General features: G+C 54.5%; 2 protein-coding genes across 9 annotated transcripts in view; one reads left to right on the top strand and one right to left on the bottom strand.

The window, feature by feature from the left end:
• Positions 1-7,982, top strand: part of CLCN1 (chloride voltage-gated channel 1) — a 35,390-nt gene extending 27,408 nt beyond the window's left edge. For 4 of the 8 annotated variants that reach the window (XM_035021277.1, XM_035021276.1, XM_035021275.1 and 1 more), the window contains 7 exons: positions 731-975; positions 1,277-1,388; positions 1,733-1,809; positions 2,060-2,098; positions 5,275-5,379; positions 5,470-5,556; positions 6,064-7,982. In XM_035021277.1, the coding sequence (XP_034877168.1) occupies positions 731-975; positions 1,277-1,388; positions 1,733-1,809; positions 2,060-2,098; positions 5,275-5,379; positions 5,470-5,556; positions 6,064-6,435 (1,037 nt within the window). In that variant the 3' untranslated portion in view covers positions 6,436-7,982. Of the gene's footprint in view, positions 1-730; positions 976-1,276; positions 1,389-1,683; positions 1,810-2,059; positions 2,099-3,634; positions 4,247-5,274; positions 5,380-5,469; positions 5,557-6,063 lie in introns of those variants that run through there. The other 4 variants (XM_035021279.1, XM_035021281.1, XM_035021280.1 and 1 more) reach the window with 4 other exon arrangements.
• Positions 7,983-9,946: 1,964 nt separating this feature from the next.
• Positions 9,947-16,817, bottom strand: FAM131B (family with sequence similarity 131 member B). The gene is made up of 7 exons (XM_035021299.1): positions 16,747-16,817; positions 14,232-14,341; positions 13,647-13,682; positions 13,274-13,367; positions 12,811-13,008; positions 11,228-11,371; positions 9,947-11,032 (listed from the first exon to the last, which is right to left on the bottom strand). Exons 1-7 carry the CDS (start codon positions 16,772-16,774, stop codon positions 10,560-10,562), a joined length of 1,083 nt encoding a protein of 360 aa, XP_034877190.1. The 5' UTR covers positions 16,775-16,817; the 3' UTR covers positions 9,947-10,559.
• Between the last annotated feature and the right edge of the window lie 3,423 nt (positions 16,818-20,240).

The raw sequence follows: 20,240 nt of genomic DNA on the forward strand, positions 1-20,240 counted from the left end.
GTTCCTGATTTCCAATAATCAGAAAGTCCACGTTGTTCAAGTTAGATTCATTTTAATATTTTCCCCAGATCCCAAATACTTTGTAAGTGGTCTCTAAAGCAGTGGCTTTTCATTGGAGCAGGGGTACAGCCAGTGAGGTGCAGGGTTATCATAATTACGACTAAGACCTGATGGTAAGATTTATCTTAATAACACTGCCCCGATTTTATGGGCTTAAAACGACAAAAATGTTCGTTATGGTAGCAGAATTTCCATATATGAAAGACCTCCCCAGGAAAAGTAAGCATTCTGTTTATATCCTAGAAGGACCCAGTCTTTTAAGTGATTAAACATCAGATATCCTTGTAGACTTCTTTCAAAGTATATTCACATCTCAGTCTATATAAATGGTTTTTGAAGTTTTCTGGAGACAGGGTTGATTAGCTGTCTTACTACCAAGTTCCCCTGTTTACCAACAGCCTGTATAAGGAGGGGCTGCATCAAAGTAAGTACAAATTAGCACCAGTTAGCATACTATCAGTTGGGTCTCTAAGTGCGAAATGAGTGAAATAAAAGGGATTGAGTGAGGTCAATCCTGGAAGATGTTTGAAATGAGCTTTCAGGAAGAGATGGTAAAAGCTGGAAAAAGAAGCAGGGGTGCTGGGCTTCTGTCCCCGGCTCAATCCTGCGGAGTGGCGGCGGGGGCGGGGGCATCGCGCAGGCCCTCAGGCTGAGCTGGGCTCTCCTCCAGATTCGATGATCCTGCTGGGCTCCGTGGAGCGGTCAGAGCTGCAGGCCCTCCTTCAGCGCCACCTGTGCCCCGAGCGGAGGTTGCGGGCAGCCCAGGACATGGCCAGGAAGCTGTCTGAGCTGCCCTTCGACGGAAAGCCTCGGCCAGCGGGCAAGGGACACCAAGGCATCTCACCCGAGGGCCGGAGGGAGTCCTTTGCCTTTGTGGATGAGGATGAAGACGAGGACCTCTCTGGGAAGCCCGAGGTGACCAGGCAGGGACGGTCTGGGGGAGCAGGATAGAGTGGGGCAAAGGGAAAGTAGGAGGAGGGAGACGGGATCCTGGTCACTGAGAAAGTCCAAGAGCCCAGTGCCCTGGGGGCCAGGGACTGAAGGAGATCCGGTTGCAGATGATGGTACCCATGAGAACTCAAAGGGATATAGGAAATCTGAACGGGTGTGGGGGCGAATGGATGTAGAGAGAATTCCCGGGACACTAGCTGATAAAGGCAGGAAAGCGCTAGGCAGCCTCTTACCCAGGACTGAGAATTTTTACTGTTCCTTACAGCTGCTCCCTCTCCCTCCTCCTCACCCCTTTCCTACTGCCCCACTCTCCCCCGAAGAGTCCAATGGGCCCCTGCACAGCCACAAACAGCAGCTAGAAGCACCGCAGCCTGCAGGTGACGATTCTCCCAGCATGCACCCTCACTCATGCCTCGTGGGTTCTCTCTGGGCTCTCCTCCACCCAAGGGCTGCTCCTCTAAGGAGGGATGAGAGCAGGGGTGGGTGGGAAGGGAGTCCTAATCATGGAGTCTCCATATTACTGCCCCAAGGGGTGGGGGCAAGGGCTGATTTGGGGGGGTAGGACAGAAGGTGTCTGTGGAGGTGAGGCATCTGGGAAGAACACACTGTATGTGGCAAAGTGTGAGGGGCCCCTCCAGAGCCCCTGCCCCCACCCCCGCCATTTCCTCCCAGGACAGATACGACTTTGTTTCCATTTCCATCCGCTCGCCACTCCTCTCAGGTCAAAGACCCTCTGTCTTTTGGTCCCTGCTGCGCTGCTTACTGGGCAGACCTCGCCCCACAAAGAAAACAACCCAGGTGAGAGCAGATGTGCTGTGGAGGGTGAACAGGGAAAGGGGCATGCATCTGAGGACTGAGAAACCCATGGTCCTTAAGTCAGAGGGGAGGAGGTCCCAGCACAGAGAAGTTTCATCACAGGGTGGGAATGATGAGCAGGAGAAAGCAGGCATCCGTGGCCCTGGCCTGTGAGGTCTGCTAACGGCCAGGGGGACCACAGCTGCCATGGGGACAAAAGGAGAGAACTCAGACCTGTGGCTTTCTTCTCTAGGAGCCAATGGATTTCGTGGACAACATGCCACCTGAAGAGGTAAGAGAAACAGCCATCCGGGGTGGATCGTTCTGTCTGATGAAGACATTGCTCATTTGCTTCATTGTGTTGTTGTAAGAGTAAGATGCGAGTCCAGGCCAGAAAGCACTTTGAGACGTTGGGAATAAGACATGATTATGGAGAGAGGGACGGGCCCATCGCTCAGAGGTGGGGGAAACATAGTGGTGGTCTCAGAGGGATCAGAAGAGAAAGGTTGTGAGCTTCCACACGTAGGTGGGACCAAAGTGCTAAGATGAGCCTTAGCTCTTTTAGACATTAGGGATGTCCTGGACCAGGCAGAGGCTGTGCAGGAAGGATGAGCTTCACCTGAAGTAAGATGGCACTGGGCAGCCAGTGGTTACACGTAACAATGTGGAAGAGCAGCATGGAAACTAAGATGGTCAGTGCCTGCTGGAGGTTACGAAGCCGATTGGGCAGGGCCCCAAGACCGTGGACAACTAGGAAATGCCAGGAAGCAAGACTGGAAAGAACCGAAAGCAGAGGGCAAATATTGACAGCGGTGTCTCATTGGGACAAACACCTATTTCCTAAAAAAGGTAGTTACTGAGTCCGTGAGAGAGAAAATCCAGCCCTGAATGGGCTTGGTTATGAGGAGCGGACAGACGTGGAGCAGTGATTTGGAGGAGACCGCAGGGCGGTCCTGATCCTGATCTCAGTCCTGATGGGAACAGACCCCGGGGTTCCAGAGAAACAAGAGTCCATTAGCAGCCATTCCATTTGGTAAAAGAATGCAGGCCCCCTGTGGAGGCTGAAAAAGCAAAGCTTTAAAAGTATGTAGATGACAAAGAACCCTAGAGGATATTATTTTATTTTATTTTATTTTTTTAAGATTTTATTTATTTATTTATTTATTAGAGAGTGAGAGAGAGAGAGAGAAACAGCATGAGAGGGGAGAGGGTCAGAGGGAGAAGCAGGCTCCCCGCTGAGCTGGGAGCCTGATGTGGGACTCGATCCCAGGACTCCAGGATCATGACCTGAGCCGAAGGCAGTTGCTTAACCAACTGAGCCACCCAGGCACCCTAGAGGATATTATTTTAAAATAAACATCTCATTGGTTGTTCAGTCTAAATGGAGCCAGAGGGGGGCCGTAGGAGAGAAGGAAAATCTTCTCCTTCTCCCCTTGTTACCCCTCAAAACACACTCCCTTCTGATCAATGCTTAATGGAAAGATCGATGAGCACAGAGGAAAAACAATAGTTCTTGTTTCTGCCCCCAAGCAGGAATCAGGTGGGTCATAACTATGGTTGAGGAGGGCCTTGCTCAAGTACTAACCCAATAATCATATTCTTTAAAAAAGTGCACCAGAGAGAGCCAGCTAGTTGACCAGTGAGGCTATTTAACGACCACTGGAAATAAAGTGCAACCAGGGGTAAAAACAGAGCATACATTTTTAGCTTATGTCTTTCCAAAAGGAAATTTGGAGTATCTAAGCTCCCATGTCACCCACTGGGACATTCTAGAGGGATAAGATCCCATAGGAGTAAAAATTCAGGATATTTTGAACGTGGTTTTCAGACGAGATCGAGGAGGCACCTTTGGCAAGATCCCGGTGACGCCCGTGGGAAGAGCTCAATTACGCGTCACCAGAAGTCTTGTTTCCTTCTGCTCCTCTGTTAGGAGCACACACAGTCAGAGCTCCAGTTTGGTACTGGGGCTGAGCCTTTGCAAGTAATGGGACATGTCAGACCCGGAAGCAGATGCGCTCCGCCCCTTGGACACAAGCTGGGGGTTCCTGGAACAGGATCTTGGCAGCCAAGGTCGGAAGCCCGACTCCACCTCTGTGTCGTCTTGGGCAGACTACTTACGCACTCTGTACCTCTGTCTCCTCGTCTGTAAGAGGGAGACAACGATAGGCTGTTGGAGACGATTCAACGAGTGAAGACGTTTAAAGCGGCTCGAATAATGCTTGACCCAGAGGAAGTGCTTGGTGCATGTGCACTGGGGAAGGCAGGAAATGGTCATAGAAAGGTCCAGGAGGACAGGACCCACCACCCCGGGGTTGGCAAGGGTCCTACAAATAAATCATGTCTACAGCACACCTGCTGAGTGGTCATCCATCCTGTGCTGTGAGGGCCAGCCAAACCCGGTGTGAACCTTCAGCCAGGGAGGGTGAGGTTTAGACGAGGTGGGACCAGGAAGGGGCAGATGGAGAGCACGCCTCTGTGGACTCCACACTGGGTACCAGAGCTAGGAGGTGACCTTCGGAGAATGTCTCTGAAGCTTGAGACGTGCGGATTTGGACATTAGGAAAATAAAGTAGTACAGCATTCAGAGGGCACTGACTGAAAAGAGATTTCAAGGAATTTTAGATTCAGTTTGAAAGTGAAGCCTCTCCTGGATTATTTGGAATCTTGGGCATTTCGGCATGGATCTCTAAAATCAAGAGGAGGTTAAGGCCTTTATGCCTTCATGCTTCTGTCATGGACGAAACAAAAATGGTTTTGCTCAAGCCAGCTAAATGCCACGTGACTCAATGCAGCTCTTCAAACCCCACAGATCACTGCTACGATCTGTAAGAGGCAAATTTGCTAGATTCTGCACAACATGCAGGGGGCAGCCCCACATAACACTCTGAAGGGGTTACATCCTCACCTCTGTCCTGTAGGCAGAGGTAAGACAAACACCAATAAGAGATTGAGCACAAGCCATGTCATTTCCGAAAAGGAGAGACCAGCAAAGTACGATAGGGATAGAAAAATCATGCTCCTGGGAGTATGAGGAGAACAGTGTGCAGGCAGGGTGGGGGCAATAAGGGGAACAAAGGGAATCCAGAAGAGCAAATGCAGATTTGGGAAGCATGCCTGGTTTCACTGAGCAATGGGTATTGAGGGAGTGGTGGAAAATAAGACTGGGCAGATGGGTTGGAAATGACAAGTGTTCGGAGCCCCAGGGGGTGTTGGGGTTGGAGGACAGGAGGACAAGAGCGGTGCTCTAAGTGCCTGAGGGTGAAGGTGATGTGGGGCCTGGTGAGGCAGGAGAGGGTGCCGGGCCCTGGGAAGAAGGGAGGATGTCTAGTGATCTGGAGGATCTGTGACAGTTCATTGCATATTTCAAGGTCTGGGCTGGGGCTAAGAGGGCTGTTTGGGGTCAAGCTGCAGGTCTGAGGTTGAAGGGGGCTCCACAATATTGAGTGACTGCCCTACTCTGCCCGACAGATTGAGGCCTGGGAGCAGGAACAGCTGAGCCAGCCTGTCTGTTTTGACTACTGCTGCATTGACCAATCTCCCTTCCAGCTGGTGGAGCAGACGTCCCTGCACAAGGCAAGTCCTTGCCCCCTGACTGCTCAGGGCTGCCGAGGGCAGGGCGGGTCTGGGGTGGACACGAGCTGATGTACTGCTCTTTCCCCACAGACCCACACGCTGTTCTCGCTCCTTGGCCTCCATCTTGCTTATGTGACCAGCATGGGGAAGCTCAGGGGCGTGCTGGCATTGGAAGAGGTAAAGGTGACAGGTCCCACTTGAGCAGCAGGAGGAAGAGTGGGCACAGGATAAGGGTGTGGGCGTGCAGAGGGGATGGTCTAACATCTGGGAGGTCCCCCAGATTTCCTGGTCTATTTCTCAGGCAGAGATTGGAGGGGATGGGGGGATCAAGTGGCTGGTGGAGAGGAATGTCCCCGGGACCTTCCATGGGCCGGGGGTTTGGGGTGAGGACTCCAGGCATGAGTTGCAGTTTCATGTGTGTGTTCTGGAGAGGGCCGTGGGAAGAGGGAAGAGATAGGATGCGGCTGAAGGACGCCTGAGGGTCAGTGGGAAGGGGCCTTGTCAGAGGAGCTTGAGATCTGTAGGTCCGCAGATGCGTCTCTCCCCAGGCCCCTTTTCGTGCTGTTCCATGTCTTTTCCACTTCTCCTCCTTGTAGGAATCTGTCCTCTCGCACCTGTTTGTCTCACCCTGTCCCATCCTCTGTCTCTTCCCAATTGTATACCGCCTTTCCCTCTCCCCACCAGCTGCAGAAGGCCATTGAGGGGCACACCAAGTCTGGGGTGCAGCTCCGCCCTCCCCTCGCCAGCTTCCGGAACACGACTTCCACCCGGAAGAACCCCGGGGGCCCGCCCCCTCCCACAGAGGCCTGGAGCCTTCCTGAGGAGAGAGCTGGGGCTGCTGAGGCAGGTGACGGGGCTCCCGCCTCCCCAGAGACCCCCGTGCCCTCCGCCTCAGCAGAGCCCAGTCTCTCGGCCGCCCTGGACAAGGCGGAGGGCGAGCTGGAGGAGCTGGGGCTGATAGAGAGTCCGGGACTGGAGGAGGGGCTGGCTGACATCCTGCAGGGCCCCAGCCTGCGATCCACTGATGAGGAGGATGAGGACGAGCTGACCCTTTGACCACCTCCAGGACCTCCTCTTAAAGACTGTCCAGAGGCCCAGGCCAGAGGTTGGATTTGTATGGGTGGGGGGAGGGGGGCGTGTCCTGAAGTTGGAGAGATCACACCAACATCCTGGCCCCTCCTGGGAATTTTGAAATGGGATAGTGATAGTCTTAGAAGAGCGTTGCAATTTGGGCAGAGAGAGTAGCCTCGGTCAGCTATTTAGGCTATGTCCAGACAGGCAGGGGCTTCTAACCCCGGTGAAGGACCTGATAATCCATGGGGCTTCCCGAGCCTTCCTGGTGCGTGGGTGGGAAATACCCTGCCTCTCTCGGCCTCCCCTCAGTCCCCTGCAGTACCCTGGTGTCTTGTCCCAACACCTCCCCGGCTTTGCCCCTGTGTCTGCCAGGCTCCACAGGGGGAGGCCCACAATGACTGTGACCTTCAGAGGAGAGGGGAGCACCTCATGGCCTCCCAGAGTGACGGCCGGAATACACTGGCGCATCATTCATACCCCTCTCTCACAGCCCCCAGGTGCCTTGCTGCCGATCACGCAGGCCTCCTTCAGGCCCCCGTCCATCCCATCTCGCACCAGCCAGCTTCCTCACGCTCCAGTTTCCAGGTCACCCCCTGGGAACGACATCCCGCCCCCCACTGTCCTCACTGACCTCTCCTGCCCGAGGGCCCACTGTGCCCTCCAGCTGCTGCGGTTGTGGCTCCCGCCCAGAACCAAGGCTCAGGGCAGCCAGGTCCCTGGGGCACTCAGACTCCAGCCCTTCTTAGACTAGTTCCTTGTGTACCTCTTCTAGAGGTGGTGGGGAGATGGGGGTTCGATGTCTACATGGCAGACCTCTTTGATGTTTGAAGTCAGAGCCTTATCCTCCCCACATCAGCCACAGGGTGCCTGCCGGTAGCCCGTCTTTCCTATGAAGCGGTCCTGGGTGCTCGGAGCCTCCAGCAGCCCTCACTTCCATACCCAAGGCTTTCTTCGCTCCCTCCCTCCTTTTGGTCCCTATCTAGTTCTGCAGCTGTACCCCCTTTCCGACATTCTCCTCCTTCCCCTCCCCCGTGCCCACTCTCCATCATCCCCCAAAGAAGACACTCATAGTCAGAGTTGCCACCACATTCTGTTTAGTGCCATTGAACACAGCCTGTAGCCCTCTCCAACAGGACATCCCTTCCACCTCCCCAGGCCCAGAGACGGTGCAGCCTGGGCAGGGGGGCTGGCAGTGGGCATTGGAGCCCATGCCCATGTGTATATAATCTATAATATTTATATATGTATATATTTATATATAATTCTCTCTGTAATATATGTCATAGAATCTCTCTTGGGCCTGGGGTGGGAATGTCACATTAAGAAAACATGCTAAGACTGGCCATAAAAATGGATATTTCCCAGACCTGGAAGACAGAGTATGGGATATGGAGGCGGGGCAAAGAGAAGGTCATACACTCATTTACCAAGAGCCCCCACCCCCTCAACACAAGGGTAAGAAGGGAGGCGTGGGGGAAGGTGGGGCAGTGGAAGGGGAAGAATGGGAGATTTGGATTTTTCTTTAATAAAGTGATTTGAAAATGAAAGTGCACCCCCCCCCCCAACCAAAGGAAAATCATTTAGCAAGAGCAGTTTCATTCACAAGAATATAAAAACAGCCCTGTTCCGGGACTGTTGGAAAACGTGCTGCACAGCCTTTAACCCCAAAGGAAAAGCAACCCTCCCCCACCCCACCCCTGACAGCCTCTTCCTGCACATGCCCCCCCCCCCCAGAATAGGCTATAAGCAAACCCCATGCACCCTGCCCCCCAGCACCAGAGAGGCCTTTCCTCCCTCAGAAGAGTCCTACGAGGGTCCCAGGCCAGCTCCTTGGCTCTTCTCCCTCTTCAGAGTGGAAAATGCAGGCCCCCACCTGACCTCTGCTCTGCGAGCCCCCTCCACGTATAAAGTCTGCTAGATGCCCTCACAGTTTCAGCCACTGTTGCAGGGACCGTTTGGCTTCCTCCGGGAAGGGAGGGAGGGAGGGAGGCAAGAACGCTGGTTGCTTTGGTCCACCTTTCCCAACTCCACAGGCCCTGAGCAAGAACGAACTGTAATGAATGAAGCCACTGGATTGTGTGTCCACCATGGTCTGGGGGCAGAGAGCAGGCAAGAAGGGGATGAGACTAACAGAAAAAGATGGTGCATTGAGACAGCAGGTGGCACGAGGCGAGGAAACAGGGAACCGTGAGCATGCAAGACCCCAAGGTCCCATGGCAGGAGGGCAGGAGTCTCGAGTGAGGGCCAGCAGCCCGCGAGGTCCTGCTGCCTCCTGAGTCAGGTCCCATCACCAAACACGAGAGAGGTCTTCTGTTGAGATGGCTGTGGATAAGGTGACTTCGCCTACCCGTGCTCACCATGCCCACGCCTGGGTCCTCCAAGGACCAACCCCAGGAAAGCCATCGTCCCCCTCCTCTGGAGGACACGGGACCCTCAGCTGCATTGCAGGCGCACATGTGAATGACAGTGTGAACTCGGTGTGGGGGGACAGTCATAGATGGACAGAAACAGCCCGACTCTCAACCTCCTCGTTCCAGAAAAATAGGTCTGGGGCATGGGGTGGGGTGGACAATTTCTGTCCAGGGTCTGGGAGAGGGTGACAGTGCTCCCTTCCCAGCAGAGGGTAGAGTGATAGGAGCCCTGACGAAGCGTGGGTAGGACACAAGGCCTTGGAGCTGGAGACTTAGTCGGGCACAAGGAAGGAGGGACGGCAACAATGAAGCTCTGAGCTTCTCCCTTCTACCCAGTCTCCCTGTGCCCCTGCCCTGGGAAGGGGCAGTGTGCCAGCCAGCTCTGCAGCTGTGGCGTCCTTCACTCTCCCCCGTCCCCCGCTTTCAGGATCTCTCCCAGAAGTGCTACGCGGAAGTCCCCACCACAATGGAAACGGGGCGTGAGAGGGCAGGCCGTTTCAGGGGCATACGCCTCACCGTAACCCATGCTGGAAGGAAGAATACTGATTCTCCTCTCTTCCTCCACAGGAGGCCTGGGGAGGGAGGGAGAACACCTGTGAGGCCCTCTTTGGAGTCTTGGGAGGAGCTGAAGAAGGGGGAAGGACTCGAGTGCCCACACTGCCCCTCAGCAAACAGCCCACCCTGGCCGGGGCCTGACAGCACCGGACTCCTCCCTCCACCCCACTCAACCCTGAGTCCCCAACAAGTTATAAAAATGTAGAAAAGGCAAAGAGAAAAGTGTAAACAGCTCCAGAGAATTAGAGGGTGGATGGAGGGAGACACAGCCCTCATGCTTCCCCATTTGGCCAGGACACCTGCATTTTGTGTCACCCCCTCAGGGCCAGGGCTCCCAGAGCAGGAGACAGAAGAAGGCAGAAAAGGGAAGCAAGAGCTGGGGCAGTCAGCCCCGGCTGGGCCCTTTCCCAGATCCTTGGATCCTCCTTCCCGACAAGGGAATAGTCAAGATCTCGAAACAGGCGGCCATGTTTGTTCTGGGTCTCATCAGTGACTTTCTGAGCTCTGAGCAGGCCCCGATCTAAAGAATCAGGTTTGTGTCCCTGTGCATCCCAGCTGCCACATCCACCTCCCCCATGACTCCTGATCTCAGAAGCCAATTTCTCGCTGAGCTCACATGACTTTAGGTGGCTTCCCCTGTGCCCACTGAGCCATACCCATAGCCCCTGAGGTCTGTTCCTCATAGTGGGGATGAGCTGGGGCCACAGCCAGAGAAAACACAGAGTCGGGAAAAGCAGGAGTGACACGGAGAAAGGAGACATTCCCATAGCCACAGTCAAGGCGCCTGGAAGACGAATCAGAGAGTGAAGAACTGAGGTCCAGTCGACAGCCACACACTGCTCTGTGCTCCTGTCCCCAGGAGAAACACTGGAGCTTCAGACAGACCCAGAAGCCTGCAGCCAAGCAAAGTTCACAGCCACCTGGTTGTCTGGGCCTCAGTTCCCGGACCTGCGGTTTCTACAGCATAAACCTGGTTAAATTCCCATCCTGGCTCCCCATTTTGCTGGTGGGGACTGGCAACTCCTGGGTCCCTCATGGTCTTCTGCCCGGGTTTCAGCTGTACTGCTGGGGGAAGGGAGGGTATGTTGCAGCCATGCCCCTTAGGTGGGGGTGGAAGGCTGGGCGTGGAGGGGGAGGAAGCTAGTTGTTAGCCTCGCCCTCCTCCTCATCGAAGGATTGCACACCTGAGGATGTGACATCAGACACTTTGCGGCTGAGAGCAGTGGACATCTCAGGGTCTTCTCGTGGGGAAAGTGACTCCAGGTCCCGGCATCCTGCATCCTCTTCCTCCTCGGGGGCCAATGGCCTCTTCTCCTCCTCAGCAGGGCCCCTTGCCAGGTCCACTCCCCCCACCTCCGGAGCCCAGTCCGTGTCTGACCCCAGCAAAGGTGGAGGCTCCTGAGCAGAGTATCCGCAAGCAGGCTGGGAAGGCCCCATTTCATGTAAGCTGGGCTGTGAGTCATCAAATGCAGGGCCAAGATAGGATCCTGTGGCCGGAGAGGCAATGAGGGACTGGTCGCTGGCTTCCCAGGCATCCGACGACCCCAGACAGTACATGCCCTGGGACACATAGGAGTGAGGCCATCCATCCATGGGGGCTTGAGCAAGGGCATCTGCCAAGAGAATCAGGGAAGTCAGCACGGTTACAGAACATCAAAGGCGGGAGCAATAGACCGGAGAACTGAGTAGGGAGGGCGACAGAGTAAGGAGGAGAGTAAGAAAGCTGAGATGAAGAGGAACACACAGGAATGGAGGTAGCCCAGTAAAGTTGGGGAGACCTCTCAGGCCTCAGAGGAGCCATCCCTCACCTTGACTCTCCATCAGCTCCTGGTAGTTGTCACTGTAGTTGCAGCCCAGTGGCTCCTGGGTGGAGTTAACACTCATGTCCTCCCCGTCCATGGAAGACCAGGCCATAAGTGTGGCCTCGGAGATGGCAAACTGCTCCATGACACCTACAAGAAGAGACGTAGTTGGCACAGGACACCTCTGGGAACCCTTAGACACACGCACGGGGTAGGGCGACATTGGGGCAGCGCTGCCCAATAGAAATACGATGCAAGCCACTTGTGCAATTTAAAATTTTCTCACAGTCATATTAAAGAAAATGTAAAAGAAACAGGTGAAATGAATTTTTATATCTTATTTAGCCCAATATATACTTTGGATTATCTTTCAACACGTAATCTATATAAAATTATTAATGAGATATTTTACATTATTTTATTCATACAGGTCTTTGAAATCCCGTTGGTATTTTACATGGACAGTACGTCTCCATTCAGATGAGCCACCTTTCAAGTTCAAGGTCAAGTGGCTACTGTATTGGGACAGCACAGACTAACCCCCACACAAGGCAAAACGGTGTGGGACTTCCCAGAAGGTCAGGTTAAGAATTCTTAGCGGAGAGAGTTGAGGGGTCTTCTGGTGAGATGGCCAAAGGGATTAAAATGAGGAATTTCCAGAAGTTTCTCTTTGGACGGTTTTAAGAATGTTAGCTGGTACTAGGTCGTCAAAGAGGAATCTAAATGAGAGGGCTCAGTTTCAACAGAGAATCCCCAAGGGAGCACCATGGGCTTGTAGGTCCACAGTGGTGTCAAAAGGAAAGTTCCAGTGTTTGGAAGGAGAAGGGAGGGATGGGACAGACTATGGAGGCTGGGTAGACCTGGGGGTCCCCATTGTGGTCAAAGCCGTAGGTTGAAGCTTACACTGCCAATTGCCCTAAACTACCCCCTGCCCACTACACGTCTGTCTCCCTCCCCACTGATAGTTCTTCCACCATTCACATCACCAAAACATAGACAAACCTCCCTTCTCTTCCGGATCTAACATTCTTCCCAGGTGTCCTACTGGGGCGTGCTACAGGGGCTTGGCCATGCGGCAGGCACGCCATATGCCTGTCTCATAGGGATTCCACTGTCCTGGACCAAAACCCCTTCTGTACACCACCGTCTCGCCACCCAGGTCCCTTGATCTTCTAGTGGTTGTCACAAGCAATGAGCCACGTAAGTGAATCCACTATTGCAACGTGCTGAGGGGCAAAGTGTAGAGGGGATTTCTCAAGAGACATGGGGGGAAGGAGTGCCTTTCAGAGTTCAAGGCCCCTGCCTTTATGTCCTGTACAGACAGTGCTGCCATGTAGGAGAGAAGGCATCTGGTAACAGGTGGGCCTGCAGTCCCATGTAATTCTCTTTAATTTCTGAGACGATAATAAAAATAAGTTTGAGGGCACTTACCCCAATCAATCAAAGTACTTGAAATCAGAGCTGATTGGGAAATTATGTCTTATCGTCATCACAGGGATAGAGCCAATCCTGCCATCGGGGATCAGGCTGGAAGGTCAGTCTCTGGCCATCCCGAAAATGTGTCTCCTGAGGGTCCCCGGAATAAGTACCTGCTAGGAAACGTGCCTCCTTCTCGCCATCGCTGAGGTCCGAGTAGGCGTCGGTATCCCTGCGCACTGCCTCGTGGCTGTGTTGCGGCTGAATGGCTGGCGCCTTCCCCCAGCCCTGCCACTCAATCATGTGGGCCACCCGGCCTTGCCCCATGGCTGTGGGCTTCGTCACATGGTCCTTCATGCTGCGAGAAATCCCTGAGGGGCCAGACGTTCCCCACATCCTCCAGAATAGTACACGATACCCATACAAGATCCACCCCACGGCCCCACCCAAGTCCCGTGGGACTCCATCCAATGGGGAAGTTCCATATGAGGGGCAGCCTGGACAGGAGGGCTTGACGGCAAGGGCAAATGGGTCAGGGGTAGGGGTCTTCTTTAGGCCTCGAGGAGCAAAGAGACTGAGACCAGGAGCACGTAGGGAATCTCCTGTCTGGATTCATCCCCAGGTGGGGAGTCTCACCTGAGAAGGATGACTTTGCCAGGGCCCCAATGCCGTAGGCATTAGAGTTTCGCTTAAGCTTCGGAAGAATGGAAGTGGTGTCCTCCATGGAGAGCTGGGAGAGGGAATGTGGGAGGAGGGGCAGAGATGAGTTCAGGGTTTCCAGGAGGAAGGGTCTGAGCTAGGGCAGGTGAAAGGGAACGATTATGCCCAGGAGTCCTGAGGTCGCTTATGCCACAACTGCCCTTGAAAATATGGGGGATCAGTAGGGAATGTGAGGGCTCACGGTGCCTGCTGGCATCCGGGAGCCCTGTGTTCTATGGCAGGTCAAAGGGAGAATAGAAGGGAGAGGAGCTAGGGTGCGCTGGGGAGGGCAGGGGGAAGCTGCACTCACATTGATGCCGTCCCAGGAGAAGTCAGTCCGGGTTTGCTGTGAGGAGAGAGCGAAGGCAGTGGGGGTCCCGGGCATGCCCCACCCCACCCCCAGCCCAGGGACTCCCAGGAGTGTGTGAAGTAGAGAGGTTTTTCCCCAGCTTAATTTAGGAGCTCAGGATTAGGAGCTCAGTGTGGAACGTTTGGCCTGTGTTTTGAGGAAAGTAGGAGAAATGTTCTGTGAAAGTGTCAGTCAGAAGGAGTGTTTGGGCTGTTCTCTTGGAATTTAGGAAGATAATTCAAGGATCAGGCAGCTGGGAGGCTTTGTTCATGAGGGTTTCTGGGGTCTTTTAAAAGTCCTTTGGTTGGGGGCGCCTGGGTGGCTCAGTTGGTTAAGAGTCTGCCTTCTGCTCAGGTCATGATCTTGAGGTCCTGGGATGGAGCCCCGCATGGGGGGGGGGGGCGTCCCTGCTCAGTGGGGAGCTGCTTCTCCCTCTCCCTCCATCCCTCCCTCTGCTCCCTCTCCCTCTCTCCCAAATAAATAAAATCTTAAAAAAAATAAAATAAAACTCCTTTGGCTGGGGGGCAGCGGGGCATGGGGCCTCACCTCGGTGGATGGCCGATGGAGGGTGCTCCCATGCAGCGAGCTGGTGCTGTCCATGTGGATCTGGTCGACATCCTTCAGGCCCTTCCAGTCCACTGCAATCACCTCATTCCCTGAGGTGGACACAGGCTCACTAGTTGCTCCACCTTCAACCCCCCCTGCCCCTCCCCCTCGCCAAAGGCCCCTCCAGGGTCACAGAGTGCTGAGGTCACCCAGGGGCAGTCCCTCCAGACCCCTCCCGTCCCTCCAGCTCCCACTCCTTCTGATGGCACATTCCCTTTCCCATCCCTACTCTCCCCTAATTTTTGGTAGGACAAACCGTAATGCTGAGCCAAAATATTCCCTTTGAGCGCACCCAAGAATAGCACATTCAGAGAAAGTGTTATATGGCCTTATTTGTTGTTGTTGAAATGGAGGGATCAGTGGTTGGGTTTTACCAGGAAAACCGTTCTGTAGTCTGTCCTGAGGAGTCTTTGAGGGTTTCTATATGGGAGTATATGGGAGCTGTGCCTTTCGTCCATTCTGTTCCCACAAATAAGGGCAGAACTTCTTTAGGGCTAAGCTTCTCTATATGTGGGCTTTATGGTTTGTATCTTGGAGCTGGTGATCTGTCTGATGGGAAGGAGATTTGGCGGGGATAGAGGCATGAGTTGGGGGTGTTCACCCAGAAATGGGGAGAGCAGAGAAAGTAAAGACTGAGATGCGATCATTTCCCCTGACTGTTGGGAGAAAAGTGATGGAAGAGGAGCAAAGGGGCACAAGGGGAGAAGAGAAGGGGACTTTTAAAAATAGGAACTAAAAGAAAGGCATTCAAGTCACGGAGAAGGCAAAAGACAATGGGAGGGGTGGACAGGGTTTGAGGGGAGCTGGAGGGCAGAGGAGGATGGGAATTGTTCAGGTGAGGCCAGAGCTTGGGGCCCAGGTAGATGCTGGCAAGCGGGCAGGGTGGTGCCTCTCCTGGGAGGTTGGGGAAGGAGCCCTTGGGCAGTTGGAAAGGGACTCAAGCATCAGATGACTGTGGAACCATCTGACCTTAGAGATCCTCCCTGCGCATGGAGTTTGTGATTCTGAATTTACAGTTACGGGTCCATGCTTGAGAAGGGGTGAGGTGAACGGGGTCTTGAGCATGGGGAGGCATTCAGCACGCATCCACACAGCTAGTGCAGAAGGATGGATGGTGGTTAATGGGTGGGAAGGAGGTAGGACCCCTCCTAAGTGAGCCCCTCTCCCTTGGGGCTACAGGGGAGTGATGTGCTGTGGCTGGCAGGGAAGAGGAAATATGGACCCTGGGCGTAGAGAGCAGGGAGGGGGCTGACAGAGGAGAGGAGGGATGAGGAGGGCAGAGCAGGAGAAAGGGGAGGGGGAGGTGGCCTTTGTAGAGGAGGGAGAGCTGAGTCAGAGCCCTGGGGGGCAGGGAGGGGGAGAGAGAGAACCCCAGGAAGAGGTGAAAGCAGAGGAGGGGGGTATCCATGGAAATAAATCGGGTCTTAGAGAAATCAGGCTTCCGGAGAGTGAGTTTGTTTGTAATAATAATACGAATTATTCTCTCGGCCTGAGGTCACTGGGTCGTGTAGGCGGGAGAAATTGCGAGTTGGAATGGGAAAAATTGGGGGGTTTGGGAGAGGGATGGACTAATTCGTGGAGCTGTGAGCGTGGAGTGGGTGCGTGGGGCGGGGGGTAAGGGGGTGGAAGCAAGGCAAAGGCTGAGGGGAGAGACGACTTAGGAGGCGCCTGTGCCCGCCCCCAGTCCAAGGTAAATAAAGAGGCGGCCCCGCCCCGCCAGCCCCCGCCGACAGGTGCGGGTCCCGGTTCCTCGAGCCGGCCGGCCCCACCCTCCTGGGAGCGGGCTCCGGACCCCTGCCCGTCCCTCGAAACCCCCCGCCTCCTCCCCGCGCCCCCCGGCCCTCCCCTCCAGCGCAGCCCAGCCCGGCCCCATTTTCTCCGGGCGTGGACCCAGTTCCCCTCCCCGAGGCACCGGGCGCATCCCGCCCCCGCCCCGGAGGGAAGATGCACGTGAACAAAGCGAATCGGGGGAGGCAGGAACGACAGAAAAAGGCAACGAGAGAGAGGGAAAGAGGTGGGAGCCAAACACCCAAGCCAGAAGGAGGCGGGGGGCGGGGGGCCGAGGCGGAGACCGGGGGTCCTTGGAAGGGGGCTGCCCCAGAAATGGAGGGGGAGAGAGGCGCTGGGGAAGGCAGGGTCGAGGCGGATGGCCTGGAGGTGGAGGGCGCGGGGACGCGAGAGTAGGGAGAGGAGGCTGGTGGAGAGATGATGGAGAGGGACCGCGCCGGGGGGAGGGCGGCGGAAGGAGGCTGGAGGAGAAGAGGGAGCGGGGGAGCGGAGAGGGCGTCCGGCCCCGCGGGCGCGAGGCGAGAGCGCGGAGGAAAGCCGAGCGCGGGGAAAGTGCGGGAGCCCGGCCGGGCGGGGCGGGGGGCGCCGGGGGGCGGTGGGGGAGGGGGCCGGGGAGCGGCGCGGCCGAGCCCGCCCCCGCCCGCCCCCGCCCCGCCGCGGTACCCACCCACGGTCCGGGAGCCGATGCAGCCCATGGCTCCGGCGCCTCCGGGGCCGGGCGCTCACCGCCGCGGGGCGGGCGCCGGGGGCAGCACCGGGAGCCGCGCCGCCGCCCCAGCCGCTCTGCAGCGCCGCGGCTGTCTCCGCTCGGCTCCGCTCCCCCCTCCCCTCTCCATCCCTCCCCGCGGCAGCCTCCGTCGCCGCCGCCGCCGCCGCCGCCGCCGCCGCCGCCCGGCTCCCCCGCCCGGGCTCGGCTGGCGGCGGGCGGGGAGGGGGCGGCCCGGGGATTGGCTGCGCTCGGCGCCTCCCCGCCCCTGCCCGCGACCCCGCGGCCGCGCTCCCCGCTCACCTCGCGGCGCTCCCCGTCCGCCAGCCGTGCCCCTGGCGCGCGCTGGGGCTCCTCGCCGGGCCCCGGCCGGGCTGGCGCCTGCGGGTGCTGCAGACCCAGAGAACGTCCCCCTTGGGTCCCTGAGCGGCGGAAAGAGCTCCGCGCCCGCCCTCCGGTTCTGGGGGATGGATTTCGAGGGCCGGGGCTGGGGATGCCCAGGGAGAAGGGCGCGGGGGTGGGGGGGTGGGGGGGAAGGTGGCGCGGGACGTGCAGTAAAGCTTGGAGGAAGGGCCTCGGCCGCCAAATTCCGCAAACACTTGTTTTCTTCCTGGGGCCGCATCTGGGACACAGACGCGAGCGTGACTGGATACAGCTTCGGTTGCTCTGCGTTTCCTGTGCGCTGTTTCGTCCACCCTAACAGATCGCGAAGTCTTTGCGAGTGGATAGTGTACTAAGCTTCCCTGTGCTGGGCGCTCGCTGGAAACTCGGGGATGGGTGTGGGGTTGGTGCAGATCACCTCCAGGACTGATTGGGGATGGGGGAGTAGAATGACGGTCCCAGCTAGAGTGGAATAAAAATCAGGACTCGAGACTGGCTAGAAGGCACAGTTTTAAATTCAATTTAACTTTCTGAGTCTTGCTCCTCTGACAAATGACAGCATGAATGTCAGGAAGCAGTCGAGAGAGGGGAGGATTGCCCCTTGGCTGGCCAGAAGGGGTCAGGTGTACCAAGGGCCTGGTGAGTAAGAGATTGAGAGAGAGAGAGAGTGATCTACGTGGTAGGGGACACGTAGTATAGGAGGCAAGAAGTGAAGTCCAGAAAAGTCACACAAGAAAGGGCACGGAAACTTGTCTAAGCAGCACCTGCAAACCCAAAGTGTGAGAGAGCAGACCGGGTCAGTACCAATGACAGCAAATCCGGGGTCTGTTTGTTCCCCACCTGCTTTCTTTTCCCTCCTGAGGTTGGGCAGGGACTGAGGGCACCAGACCAGGGGTCCCAGTGTGGGTGTCGGTGTGTAATAGGACAAAAGACCAAGTCTCGTAGATGCACCTTTTAACCCTTTAGAGTCTGAATGGGGAGCTAAACTTCACGGTGATAACCACTACATTCTGTGGAATCCCAGATGAAAGATGGGAGAGAAGATGCTAATAATCTAATTGCAGATCTGGGAGATGGAATTATGGAGAGAGAACTGACCTTTGGTCTCTGTGCATGACGAAATAAATCCAATCTGCATCTATAAAACCGTGAGAGAGAAGAGGGAGTAGTCAGTAGGTCTGCTGAGATTTTAGTCATCCAGTATAATTCGTGGCAAGATCTGATACCTTATTCTGACAGTGAGGAGAATTGGCAAGTATTTTCCCCATATCTACTATTGTTGGTTATACAAAAGAAGCACCACGTGGTTTCTGCCCTCCTGGGATATATTGTCTAGCCGCAAAGGAGAGAACATGGAAAGATGGGGGGGGGAGAAGAAGAAGGAAAAGAAAGAAGAGGAGGAGGAGGAGAAGGAGAAGATAGAGAAGAAGGGTAAGGAGAAGAGGAAGAAGAAACAACTTCAAATACTACAGCAGTGCCACCCAACCCCTAATCGCTTGTGGGAAGAAAGCACTGATGGGAATAACCAGGTCAGGAAGGAACAGACCAAGTGGCCAGCTCTGCTCACACCTTCCCACTTCACACTGCTCTCCCTTTGCAGTGCTGTCTGATTCCAGTATTCCCACTATTAGTCTGGTCCAAACATGGATATAAACCCTGTCCCTCGTTCCCCTTAGCACAGCGGTACAAGGCTGGGTTTATCCAAATGATTGAAATCCAGTCAACACAAGGGACCCTGGGGGTCTTGAAGACTCAGTCCTGGTTCCCATTCTGTCTTAAAGGTATTTCCAGCACCAGAGAAAAGCAGAATGTCAGATTTTCTTACTTCTCACCATTTAGTGGCATTCTTTCCCAGTCTCTTTGCCATCTTCTGAGCCAAGGTCAAAGATCCTAGTTCTGATATGAACAGGAACAACCTTTCTGGAGGACGATTTGACAGTACTGATAAAAAAAATCTTTAAAATATGCATTGCTGTTGTTGCAACATTACTAAATTGTGACACAGCTCTTCCATTTATAGAAATATTCTAAGGAAATAAAAATAGAATATGGACAAAGATTTAATCTACAGCACTCATCAGAGCACTACTTACATAATAATGAAAGATTGTACACAACCCATGGACTCAAACCTGGGGATTAATTAAATAAATTATGGTATATGCTTATAAGAGAATACTATGTAGCCACTGATAATATTTTATAATTGAATTTGTTGACAAATTATTCCTGGTATATTCTGACATTATAAAGAAGCAGACTGTAATATAAGAATTAGAGTATATCAATGTTTGTTTAAAAATCACATACACACATTCTCCTGCCTTTTGTCAGGCTTTCCATCCCAAGTAATTTATAGGATTCCCTGAGGAAAGCCTATGTTTTACAGATGTCCAGTCTCACTCATCAGTTAAGTTTGGTCCTCAATGAAATCACAATATTAATGAGTCTATTTCTAAACTCTAAAAATAGAGGATTTTGGCTGAATGCCCCAATATGGCTTTGGTACTTCCTAACTGGTCCCCTTTGGAAAACAACGAGGTGGAATGATGTTTCCCCCTTCTCTGTTGTTGCTGTTTCATGCCCCTAGTCTCCTATGGATATCTCTTGGACAGGAGGAACAGAACCAAGTTCAGAAACAGTACTGTCTAGGGGTGCCTGGGTGGCCCAGTTGGTTAAGTGTCTGACTCTTCAGCCCAGGTCTTGATCTCAGGGTTGTGAGTTCAAGCCCCACATTGGGCTCCATGCTGGGCATGGAACCTACTCTAAAAAAAGAAAGAATGAAATGGTACCATCTAAAACAGGGACTCTTGGGGTGCCTGGGTGGTTGTAGTGGGTTAAGCTTCTGACTCTTGGTTTTGGCTCTGGTCTTGAAATCAAGGCCAGGGTCAAGCTCCACACTCAATGAGGAGTCTGGTCCAGATTCTCTCTCTCCCTCTCCCTCTGGCCGCTCCCCCTGCTTGCTCGCTCTTTCTCTCTCTCAAATAAATAAATAAATCTTAAGTAAAATAAAACAGGAAATTAAAAAAAAATATTTATTTATTTGACAGAAAGAGAGAGCACAAGCAGGGGGA

This window comes from Mirounga leonina, unplaced genomic scaffold (genome assembly GCF_011800145.1).
Source record: "Mirounga leonina isolate KUSES-001 unplaced genomic scaffold, KU_Mleo_1.0 Mir_174, whole genome shotgun sequence".
Taxonomy (NCBI): Eukaryota; Metazoa; Chordata; class Mammalia; order Carnivora; family Phocidae; genus Mirounga; species Mirounga leonina.

Bases quoted from the DNA above. Each gene is read 5' to 3' on its own strand.
- FAM131B (XM_035021299.1), bottom strand. From the start codon at position 16,774: ATGGGCTGCATCGGCTCCCGGACCGTGG. The intron at 13,009-13,273 runs GTGAGACTCCCC...CTGGCCCCTCAG, and splicing joins GGCAAAGTCATCCTTCTCAG to GGATTTCTCGCAGCATGAAG. The intron at 11,372-12,810 runs GTACTTATTCCG...CTCTTCTTGTAG, and splicing joins GGAGGCACGTTTCCTAGCAG to GTGTCATGGAGCAGTTTGCC.